Source organism: Papilio polytes, unplaced genomic scaffold (genome assembly GCF_000836215.1).
Source record: "Papilio polytes unplaced genomic scaffold, Ppol_1.0 DF820622.1, whole genome shotgun sequence".
Classification (NCBI taxonomy): Eukaryota; Metazoa; Arthropoda; class Insecta; order Lepidoptera; family Papilionidae; genus Papilio; species Papilio polytes.
Window position 1 is genome coordinate 1,528,206 of NW_013528582.1, and position 11,182 is coordinate 1,539,387.

At 34.7% G+C, this 11,182-nt stretch overlaps 1 protein-coding gene across 1 annotated transcript in view; it reads right to left on the reverse strand.

Moving 5' to 3' along the window:
- Window positions 1–4: 4 nt before the first annotated feature.
- The window catches only part of LOC106110514 (egl nine homolog 1), a 14,422-nt gene continuing 3,244 nt past the window's right edge, over window positions 5–11,182 (reverse strand). The window contains 7 exon segments of the mRNA XM_013292371.1: window positions 5–88; window positions 581–642; window positions 1,161–1,179; window positions 1,182–1,252; window positions 1,731–1,870; window positions 8,926–9,006; window positions 10,389–10,508. Coding sequence (XP_013147825.1) covers window positions 57–88; window positions 581–642; window positions 1,161–1,179; window positions 1,182–1,252; window positions 1,731–1,870; window positions 8,926–9,006; window positions 10,389–10,508 — 525 coding nt within the window. The 3' untranslated portion in view covers window positions 5–56.

The window sequence follows — 11,182 nt, forward strand, 5'->3', positions numbered from 1 at the left end:
ATCATACAATATTATTATATAAACTTAGCTATCTTGTTGATTATTCTCGACCGCCGTCACTTGCTAGAAGACGGCTGACCGCGTTCTTCTGAAATTATAATTGCTACTTAACAAAAAACAATAAAAAACACCTCGGCAGGAAAAAACCGGATAAATAAGGAAATAGTTTGAAAGATTAGAATTTTTTTGTAGCTAAAATACATGACACAGTGACATTTTTAATTGTTTTTCTTGTATCTACGATCTTGAGTTCGATTTTCACAATATATGAATTAATATAATTTGACGTATAAAAACTAGTCGAAACTTAGATGATGGTAATTTAAAACAATGCTAGCAAGATCTGTTATTTCTATTATTTTAAAGAGGAAAGATTCATATTTTTGTATGTATCGAAATAACTCAAAAATTTCATCAATAAAAACGTAATCACTGAGTAACTTCACATTTTTTAATGTTTTTAAATCCACGGACGAAGTCGTGTGCAACAGCTAGTGGTATTATAAACTGTTCTGTCAGAGTAGTTATAAAGATAATGTTATACAGAGTGTTTGAAAACAATGCAAGTGTCAACACTCACTGTAATGTCTGAGTGCCTCCGCCCTCTCCTGCGCGTCGAAGTACCATAATGTTATCGCATATCTGAAATATTATTATAAACATGCTATAATCATAAACTATATCGATAATTAAAAGTTTATTTTCTACTACTAAGGGCCTGTTCCACCACTGGCTGATAGAGGCTCAGATAGCTTAAAATGACCTGTCAGATATAGTAACAAAATCCGATATTTCCATCACATATTTTACACGTTGGATTGTTATCAGACAATTTACAATAATTTGGTAGGATGACTCTCTTAAATGTTGTTTTGTTTAATTTAAGCCAGATTCTCTGATCTAAGAAATCATACTAATATTATAAATGCGAAAGTTTAGATGGATGGATGGATTTTTGTTGGAATTTGTAGCCTAAACGACTGAACGGATTTCGATGAAATTTGGTACAGATGTCGGGGACAGTCTGGAAGAACACATAGCCTACTCACTTTTGTCTTTTTTAATTCCACGCGGACGGAGTCGCGGCCGAAAGCTAGTGTTATATACTTTTTCATACATCTTGCTGCTATAATAATCTATGCTATAAATATAGAAAATACCTAGTGCTGTAGGCGGGCCCGACCAGAAGAACAGCATGCGGTCGAAAATGGGCGCGATGTCCGCCACCTGGTTGGTGCCTTCAGGGAACACCCTGTAAGTTACATGTACACAAATATAATTTACATGAAGACAAGTAACAAAGAATAAGCCAAATCCACCAGGAAAGTGTTTCTGGCTGTGTTAACCTCTTTTGTTTCTTTTCTCTTTAATCTAGAATGGAAGATGCTGACGACGTTTTAAATGTATAGATAGTAGCGGAACTACATTTGTATTGAGATATCAAGAGTATAAAGAATAGAATAGAATAGAATAGAATAGAATAGAATAGAATAGAATAGAATAGAATAGAATAGAATAGAATATGTATTTATTTACAAAAAAAGAAATCAAATAAACGGGCTTATTTCTAATTATGAAATTGTGGCAAAAGGTTGCCAGCTCAGCATATGCAGGAGGGACTAAACCGTTCCTGCGCTGGTTTTCAGCTGGCTCCTGCTATCAGTGTGATACAGGTGATTAGTATAAATCACATAACATCAAGGTTTTTCCCTCTTCTCTTGTATTCTCACCTCAACAGTCCTCCACATCGTTTGATATCCCAGTCGAGGTTGAGGTAGTATATGGCAGTGATGCACCGGCCGTCCTTGTTGGGGTTATCAACGTGCTTTACGTAATGGCTGCCTGAGCCGGGGTAACATGCCACCATCGCCTGCAAGCAATTGAAACTACCACTTAATACCAGGAGTTGTCGCACAGAAACGTTAAGTCATAGTGACCATACATTTAAAGAAAAATATTCTTAACTATATCTTATGTTTTATCAGAAAACTGAGATAATACGTTATGTTTGAAAGTTTTAATAATAATAATAATAATACACTTTTAATTAGTTCCAAAACACACTGCAACACAATACAACATAATACACTTGAACAAAAAAAAATACAAACAAGAAAAACGAAAACCAATCATTAACAATCAAAACTTACGACAAGAAAATTGAAGAGGAAAAAAAAAACAAAATATATAAACAATTTGACAATGCGTTGCAATGCAGAACTGATAGGGCCTTTGCTCAGCTATATGTTTTGTACCCTAGGGGTAAAAACGCTGATGTTCTGCAAAAGCCTTTACATCCTCCGTACGTCAGTTACAGCAGTTAAATTATTGAAAAGTAAGAAATTAACTAAAAGGTTGTATGGACAAAACAAATTAAGCATGAATAAAAAAAAAAATAAAAATAAAAATAAATATAACAAGTCATTGCATTCAATATTTTAAAAAACAGGTCAATGTTTTTAGGTATTCTGCCTCAAGCCCACAAAAACCATAGTAAATTCGTTAAGACTGTTGCATACTGGAAAAAAAAAATATAGGAAAACAAAATAATGCAATAGCGAAACGGGCGGAAAGGAAAAAACAATTTTAAAGAAGATTTGAAAAAGCGATAGATTATCGATATATAAATAATTATACAATTATTGTTTACTTTTTTGGGCCTCCATGAAAAAGGCCTTTAATCTGTTTTTAAATGTTAATTTTGTTTTCGAATGTTGTATAAGGTAGGTCAGTTTAAAATTAAGATCTGGCCACAACGTCATTATTTTAGGAACTTTAAACAAATCACTAACATAATATTCTATATACACTTTGAAAGATCCTTTTAATGTCACTAACTTTACTGCTCTATAATATTCTTGGACCATAAAAATAAAATGCGCTATCACTTCTTAAGAATCGATGTTTGTGCGTAGTAATCTAAGGATTATGGAAGTTGTCGTGTATGCCGTGCCATTGTTGATACCGCTGTTATTACAACCGGCTATCCATAACACATAACAGTGGTCTTACGGAAACAGCTACATACGTAATAAAAAATTCAACAACACTAACGTTGGAATGAAATGTTAGTTTTCTCTGTCGGTATATTCACATAAAAACCTTATTGAAAAAATGCGAGACAATAATCAAGAGAACGTAGTTTTAATCCATACGATAAAAAGTCGGTCACTGATACTGACATATTTTTTATTTTTATTTCTTAATTTCCGAAACTATTATATTACTAATTATTTGTCTGGTTGGTTGCAAGGAACATGTTTTGTTCGTTACAACTTTGTTATGAAGCACCGCGTATTTCCGCGACTGTACATTCAGTTAGCAATCACAAATCACCAAATATCGTTATTAAGCATTTGATTTCGCAGGGAAACGGTAATAAGAAACAACAAATAAGGACATAAGTATTGGTAAATTTTGTTTTTTATCTGTGTTGTTATTACGCTTTTGGTAAAAGCACTTTCTTGGCAAATAATCTTTACCAAAATAGCGCTAAGTAAGTGTGGGCACCTTTTAGGGTGAGGTGATGACAGGATAATGCCTGTCAGTATGTACTGGTTACTTTAGGAGGTAGTTACGAGGCCGATCACGTGCGTAATACTGGCGCGTGTTGGCTCACTTCGCTGTGGGTGGCATTGTGTGTAAGCAAAGCGTTGTTAATATCCATGTCAAAGATCAAGCAAAGATATAAACAACTCTAATCTGCAGACGTAGTTTATAAGAATTTACATATGAGAGATACGTTGAAATCATTTCCTTACTGAAACGCTTGAAAGTATGCGATAAAATAAAGAGGAAAAATTTCCCAAATTCCCTTAAAGAAACATCTCCACTATAATACTGGTTGACAAATCGGTACTTCCCCGACTTCGAATAGGCTGTTTGTTAATTTGTACTCGATGACACCATCACAACTTATAGTAGGACAACATTTCTGGCCTGGTGCAAAAGGCGATGCAATCTCCGTAATTTTATTTTTTGAAAATACTTAAAACCAGACGCAAAAATATTTACAGTGCAACAAGGATATTGTGTAACGTTTTTGATATTGGAAGAAGGCGCTAATGAGCTATTGTAATTCAGTGCCACATATGTCAACCGGGTCAGATAAGCTTGCGCGACTATATGTGAAGGCACGGATTCTTTTCACTGCGTATCTTTATTGAGGAAAACGTTCGGAAGTTAGTACTGTACTAGTACGTGAGAAATCTTGGGTTATAAATGTAAAAATTATTCCGTTGCATTTTGGTGCCGGTTTTTAAACGTAAACAAAATAATTTTGGCCAAGTTTCAATTGATAAGGCGCCAATATCGTTGTTTACCAACATATAATCAATTTTATCTTTATTCGTTGCTCACATACGCGTTTAGTTCAGAAATTATTAACCAGCGACTTTCAATTTACTAGAATGAATTCATGCTTGGAAGTTGCTCAGTTAACCATATTAATACCTATAACTCCCGAAGGTCGTCCTAGCATAACTGGCTATCGTCCGGGACTGTGTCAGCAGAGAATTAAAAAAAAACAACAGTGTGCCTGTGTCTTTCTAAACTATGCTCTACATCTATGCCAATATCGAGAATCGTTCAGCTGCTTAAGGCGCAAACTATAACAAACATTCACCCATCTAAACTTTTGCATTTATAATATTAGTAAGAAGTAAAATAATACCAATAATTTAAGTACTTTTCAACAAACTAATTGAAACGCATTGCTAATACATATCTGTAATCATGTGTAAGGAATTCCCCCGGCGAGGCTACTTGTTTCAGATGTGTAGCGAGTTTCTTTTACAACCAGCCCGTTTGATATTTTCCTTATCTATTTGTGTATTTATTTCAAACTAGCTGTTGCTTGCGGTTTTGTCCGCGTGAATGTACAGCCTATGTTACTCACTGATAACAAAGCTTTTTAATGGTGTAAGAATTTTTGAAAGCAGCCCAGTAGTTTTTGAGTTATTTCAATACATACAAAAATACAAATCTTTTATCTTTATCTTATTAGTATAGACATAGAAAATACATAACGTATCCATTAAAATATTATTATCTGTATTTTAAGAGACCTCCGCTCGAAGATATTTTTTGGCCTCAGTAAGTAAATAATGAAGTAAAGTAACTCGCCAAGAATTCGAAGGTTAACGCCGTAAAAGAAAAAGGAAAATCTTGACAGATAGTTTTGGCGCGAACACGTGTACACGTTCCGTTTTACGATTCTTTTTAAACGAAAGGGCGTGCGCACGTGCCGCAAGGACCGGAAATATCTTTGAAACGACCCAGCACAGAACGCAATTCTAGTTACGAGTCAATTACTGCACCAATAACCATAAAGTGCGGTTAACTTTATTGGCTACGTCAACGTGATAAAAATGTTTATATTGTAAGAACGCGCACACACCTTCGACTACGTACCAATGTTGAGCGATTGTCGATTGTTTCACTGCCAATTCAGTTTAGTTGCACAGCTAAAAATCGAGTACTGTACACACCCTCCATATAGGATTATAGGAATCAAAGCGCGACTAAACAGTTGTGCGATAGTTTAGTCAAAGGAGCACACTCTTATTGCCAAACTCAATATACATGTGTAGTGAGGTCCACATATCCGAAAAATTTGTATGAAATGCCGTTTACTCACGTTTGATGAGTTGCAGTCTTTATCTGTCTTTCTAGATGCTTTATGGATTATTATCCATTAAAAACTTGTAATATGAAAATAGAGCACGTTGCTTTTATCGATTTACTAATACCACTGATGGTACGTAGGAAGGTCAACTTCACGGTTATTTTAAACTATTGTTATATGAATGCGGCGACACGATTTAAAATTTTTTTACACCACTATAACGATTCATTTGACGTCATCATTTTCACTCGTATATTTATTTTAATTGTGATAGCTTACTGGCTAAGGAATTTTAATATCTTCAGAGTCAAAGGATGTTTAGAATACATGAGAAACACATTCCAACAAAAGAAATTCATCAATACCAGTTTAACTTTCTTCTTTTGACAAAATAAAAAGTTTCCTTTTCTTAGAGGGATATTTTTTATGCGTAACTCGTGCCAAAAGACGTGGTATTACTACATTTAATTATAATACAAATCGAACCATCTAGGATAATTTATAACGCATACAAGTGGGACATTAATATTTCTCTGAAAAACTTTCTTATCTTTGTCGATTATGTTACGATAGTATTATCACAATGAAATTACAATTAAAATCATTCACTTATCAAATTATAAAATCATATCTGAATATAATGAAAATCAACAAATAAAAAGTGCAACAGTTATCTTCTAGATTTCGCCAGCGACTCCGACCGCGTGTAATTAAAAAAAAAACTAAGTAGCCTATATGTTTTAAATTTCATCGAGATTAATTCACCAGTTTAGGCAAACTCTAAAACGTTCATCTATCTAAACTTTCGCATTTATAATACAGTCGAACCTCGATAACTCAAACCTCGGTAACATAAAAACCTCTACAAATTCAAAAAATAATATGTTCCCTTCCAATAAGAGCCCAAAACCTCTATAACAGAAAATATTTTGTGTTTCCCTTGGACTTTGACTTATCGAGGTTCTACTGTAGTAAGATACAAGCGGAGTTAGAAAGCGAAAGCAAAATCGGCTTTCATCTCGACAACAAAGGGCAAGGGAGTACAGTTGTATTGACGGAATGCGCACGTGACGGAGCGTGCATAGGTTCGTGACTCATAACTAAGCCGAAGGGCTTCCATTCATAAAATGTGGGGTAACGGCACACTTTTTGTCTCTCGAGTTTCGGTGCAAAAAAAGTTTCGTAACAGTATTGTGACGCAACGTTTTCCAGTTACGTGGTTAGATTATTTTTAATTAGTCGAATAAAAGAGCAAACTGACTTATGGTTCGATAAATATCCTCAGATTATGGTAGATCAGTATATTATTTAGTTTTGTTGTGTTTTCCATTTATAATGCGAGGACGTTTTATTTTCTCTGTGCAGATTTTTATTTTAGATGTCAGATCATTATTTGGCTTAACAACTATGAGTCGAAAACTGGGCTATAAACTACGACAAAAAAAATGTGTAACCTATATTACGTGTTATCCTAACGAAGTGGAACCATTTAAGTAGTTACAGCATATTATATTCAAAATATTGATATTTGCCACGTAATTGCATTGCGGTTAACGTATGCGTCCACTTGTAAACATTGCATAACTAACCGGTTTCGGAAAAGCGATTCTTTGCTGTTAACCGCTATTAAACGTTTCTGTGCACACAACCTAATCAAACAAACGAATGTCAAACATTCGGAACAAAGATTATTAATTAAATATTTAAAGAAAAAATAGTTTGTAAAATACCTACGATATATGGAATTGTGTAGTCAAGGACAAAAGACAGTAATGAAGGTAATATTTTGATTTTCTAAAGTAATTTGATACAAATTTAGTTTGGTATTACATAATTTATCCTTTAGCAATTCCCACGCTACTTTCTTAAAGATTTGAACTACGGCATAGTTCCTATAAGCAAAAGATCTATAAATAACTTCCAAACACAAACATCCCACTCAAGTCTAAAGTTTCGTAAATGTTTAGGTTATCTTTTTATAAGATTGTCAGTTTTGTCAACTTACTACGATTTGATTACACAGGATGCTATTAAATCCACAACGAGGGTGCGAAATGTACCGACTACGATGCAAACAGCAAACATGGGACGCAGTATCGTGGGACTACGTTCTTAGTTCTTACTAATGTTTACAGTGCCCTCCGCCCGTGCCCCGCAGCCCCTCACCAAGCCATGCCGCGAGTCACGTACGCAGCACCGCGGCCGCGCATGCGCGTTCCCGCCTCATTTTGACGTTTTATCAACGACGCGCGAATCTTGACGCCATGCGATAGTGATGGGCCATAGATAACGTTTATTATATTGGTTGCGTTCAGTTACGATGTGCGCTTATTTCGCAATTCGTTATCTGTATAATTTATTGTTGTTTTTATTATCTACAAATGTTATCGTTTTTTTTAATTAGTTGAAGGAAAATTGTTTAGTTTGAAAACATTCTTTATTTTATCAGCATCAGCTTTTCACAATATTAGAAATGAATAATAGCAAAAAATGATTAAAGTTGGGATGACCACATAAACTATGCCATTAAATTGGGATTTCCACGTCTAAAGGATAAAAGTGAATAAATCGTGTATGACTGCGATGTGTTAATTTATAAATAAAGTACCACAGAATAAGATCTGTAAATTAATCGTCATTATAGGACAGAATGATCTCTATTTTAAAAAAAAGTTGATTGTTTTTTGTTATTGTGGTTGTTGTTTTTGAACTTTTTTTTTACAAAAAAGTTAAACATGTTTCATACGCACGGAATCAACCAGTAAAGGTCAGATATCTACAAACTGCATCGAGATCAAAGTGGATTATATTCTTCCGGAAATAGTTCGACTTTAACACAGATAAAATGAACAAAAAATATCAATGAAAATAAATATCGTTAAAGGACGTCGGCGTTGGTCTAACGGTCGTATACTGAAACGCCATTTAAATTTATTACAGCGTCTAACACGAAATTCGTTGCAGATTTTGACGTCTATCAGTAAGCGACGCTTACTAAGCCAACTATTTAAGATTAGTTTCAGTATTTAGTCGTTTCAGTTAAAATGAGTATGTGTAGATCAACGTTGCAATTGTTTTGGTTTTTATGCTATGTTACCAATATTATTGTTGCGGAAGTTTGAACGGAGGTTTGTTAGAGTTTATAGCCTAAACGGGTGGACTGATTTCGATGAAATTTGGCAGAGATGTGGAGCAAAGTCTGGAATAACAAATAGTCTAATTTCTTTTGTTTATTTAGTTCCACGCGTCCGAGTCGCGGGCGAAAGCTAAAGTTAGTATTTTCATAATTATAATGTTACCTTCGTCCTGCCATCGATGACGTAGTCGCCCATCTTGCCATTATTGGGCATTTTGTTCGCCTGTAGTATTATTTTGTCTACCTGAAAAAAGTTATTGTTTAAATTAATTAACTAAAACAAGTTTAAATAAGCACATCAGATGGAATCGAGGTAGCCAGGATAGTAAATCGTAAACAGCTGGTATGTTCGGCAAGAAATATTCCATTTAAAGGACAAATAACATACTACTCTCAAAGTTTCAACTTAATGGTCTGTACCTATGATTGTTATCAATTCAACTCCCAGAAGATCACAAGGAATAGTCTAAAAGACCACAAAGATATTTCTACATGAAAATCAACAAACGAACAGCGGATCGTCTATTACAATTTAATCCGACGCCCATAGACAGAGGAACCGCAGGTTACCGGCTTTTAAATAAATCTCAACCCACAATGAATAAGAACTCTACGCACAGAGATAGAGTAACTAAAAATCTTAAGTCTTATATATGATGCTTATACCTGTATACAGGTAAGTATCAAGAATGCGAAATGCACCTAGCTAAAGAACATACCGGTCAAGACGCAATCCATCGCCGGCGCCTCGCTATCACCACTATCATTATCCACACTCAAACGATACTGTATCAAAATATTTTATTAACCTACATGTGATTGCAGAGAATAGCGCTAAAGTTTACCGTCAAATCCAGATTTATTGCAAAACTAACATGTTATTGAGAAGAGACTTTAAAATTCTTAAATATGAAACCTTTGTGTCGTACACGACTTCCGGCAAATGGAATTAAAGTTCTGAAAAATCTGTCATCAATAGAAACTCACGGTTAATATGACGCATATTTACGTCATCTTGTGTTTACAAACATTATGGAATAAGAAAACAAAGAGTCTCAATAACGAATTCATTTCCTTCTGGGAAACCCCGAATGCAACGTAATTAATGCAGATGTAAGCATGAACAAATATTGAACATTGTCTACTCTACAGTCATATTTATTATGTATTCGTTTAAAAACAGTAAATAAACTAATAAAACACAGTTCATTTATAGAACACAATGGGCAACTGTCGTGAAAATATATTTATCAAAGTAAAATATTTGCAAGGCGTGTCATAGCGGGAGGTGTTAATTGTGAGAGCTTGCGGAGATAACGATTGCCCTTGGTGAGCAAGCGAGATTATAAAACGAATAAAAACGTTTTATTTTATGTAGTAAATACATATACATAAAAAGAGTATATTTATAATTGACTAGCCTACGTCCGCGCAGAAATAAAACCTTATATGTAGTGCATTTAATGGTGGTCAAAATCAGTACGAAAACTTTGACAAGTTTGTCCTGTAGTGTAGATTTGGTAAGAGAAATCACTAATTACTATAAATATTTAGATTGGATTCGTTTAATAATTGGATGGTACATATTTAAGCGTAGGAAGATGAACTGTAACAGATGTAGCTAACCTGTGAGATGAGCTGCTTAATGTAGAAACATTGTGGTTCCTTGCCGTCTATCCAGGTGATGCGGTCGCTGCGGATAGTCTGAGCTTCCGTGCTGCCCGGGCTCGACACCAGCTGCCCTGCCTGACAGAACACCATTATCAAAAGAGTTATGCTGGGTTGCTGAAGTATCCATTTAATTTATCATTACCTACTGATTCTTTATTGTTAGATTGAACTAAGTTTCAAAGGAGTAAAACTCAAGTTACGTAATTCTAAAACGCATTTCATGAAGTTATGGAGCCAATAACACTAACTAATGGTTAAAATTAGCTGGGAAACCGGCCATTACTAGATCATAAAACCCGCTACATACGCTCAGCTTACTTAACTTCAACTGACAATTAAAATGTTCTTTAGACACGGTTTTAACCGAACATTTTAGTATTTCAGTTTAAACAACGTCTGTAGCGGGTTTCGGAGATATAATTTAAACGAACAGGTCGTGTTGTAGTTAGCTGCGAGCGCATTTCAGCTTAACTGCGCCCACTGAGAGTGAAAGTACGGTGTGGGGTGTTCCTCGCCCACGTCTCCCTTTATGTCTCTTCGATATCTAAAATTATTTTCTCTTCTCGTGCGTAGTTCCAAATCGATATATGGATAACTTTATTACCACAAGTATACTACTACCTTTTATTTTCCTGTGTTTTAATAAATTGATGGAGGGATTTAAAAACGTAGAATTAAAATCATTGAATGCAATGAAAATAGTATCTATCTATCTATTTCTTGTTTATGGCTCTCCCACAGCGGATTGG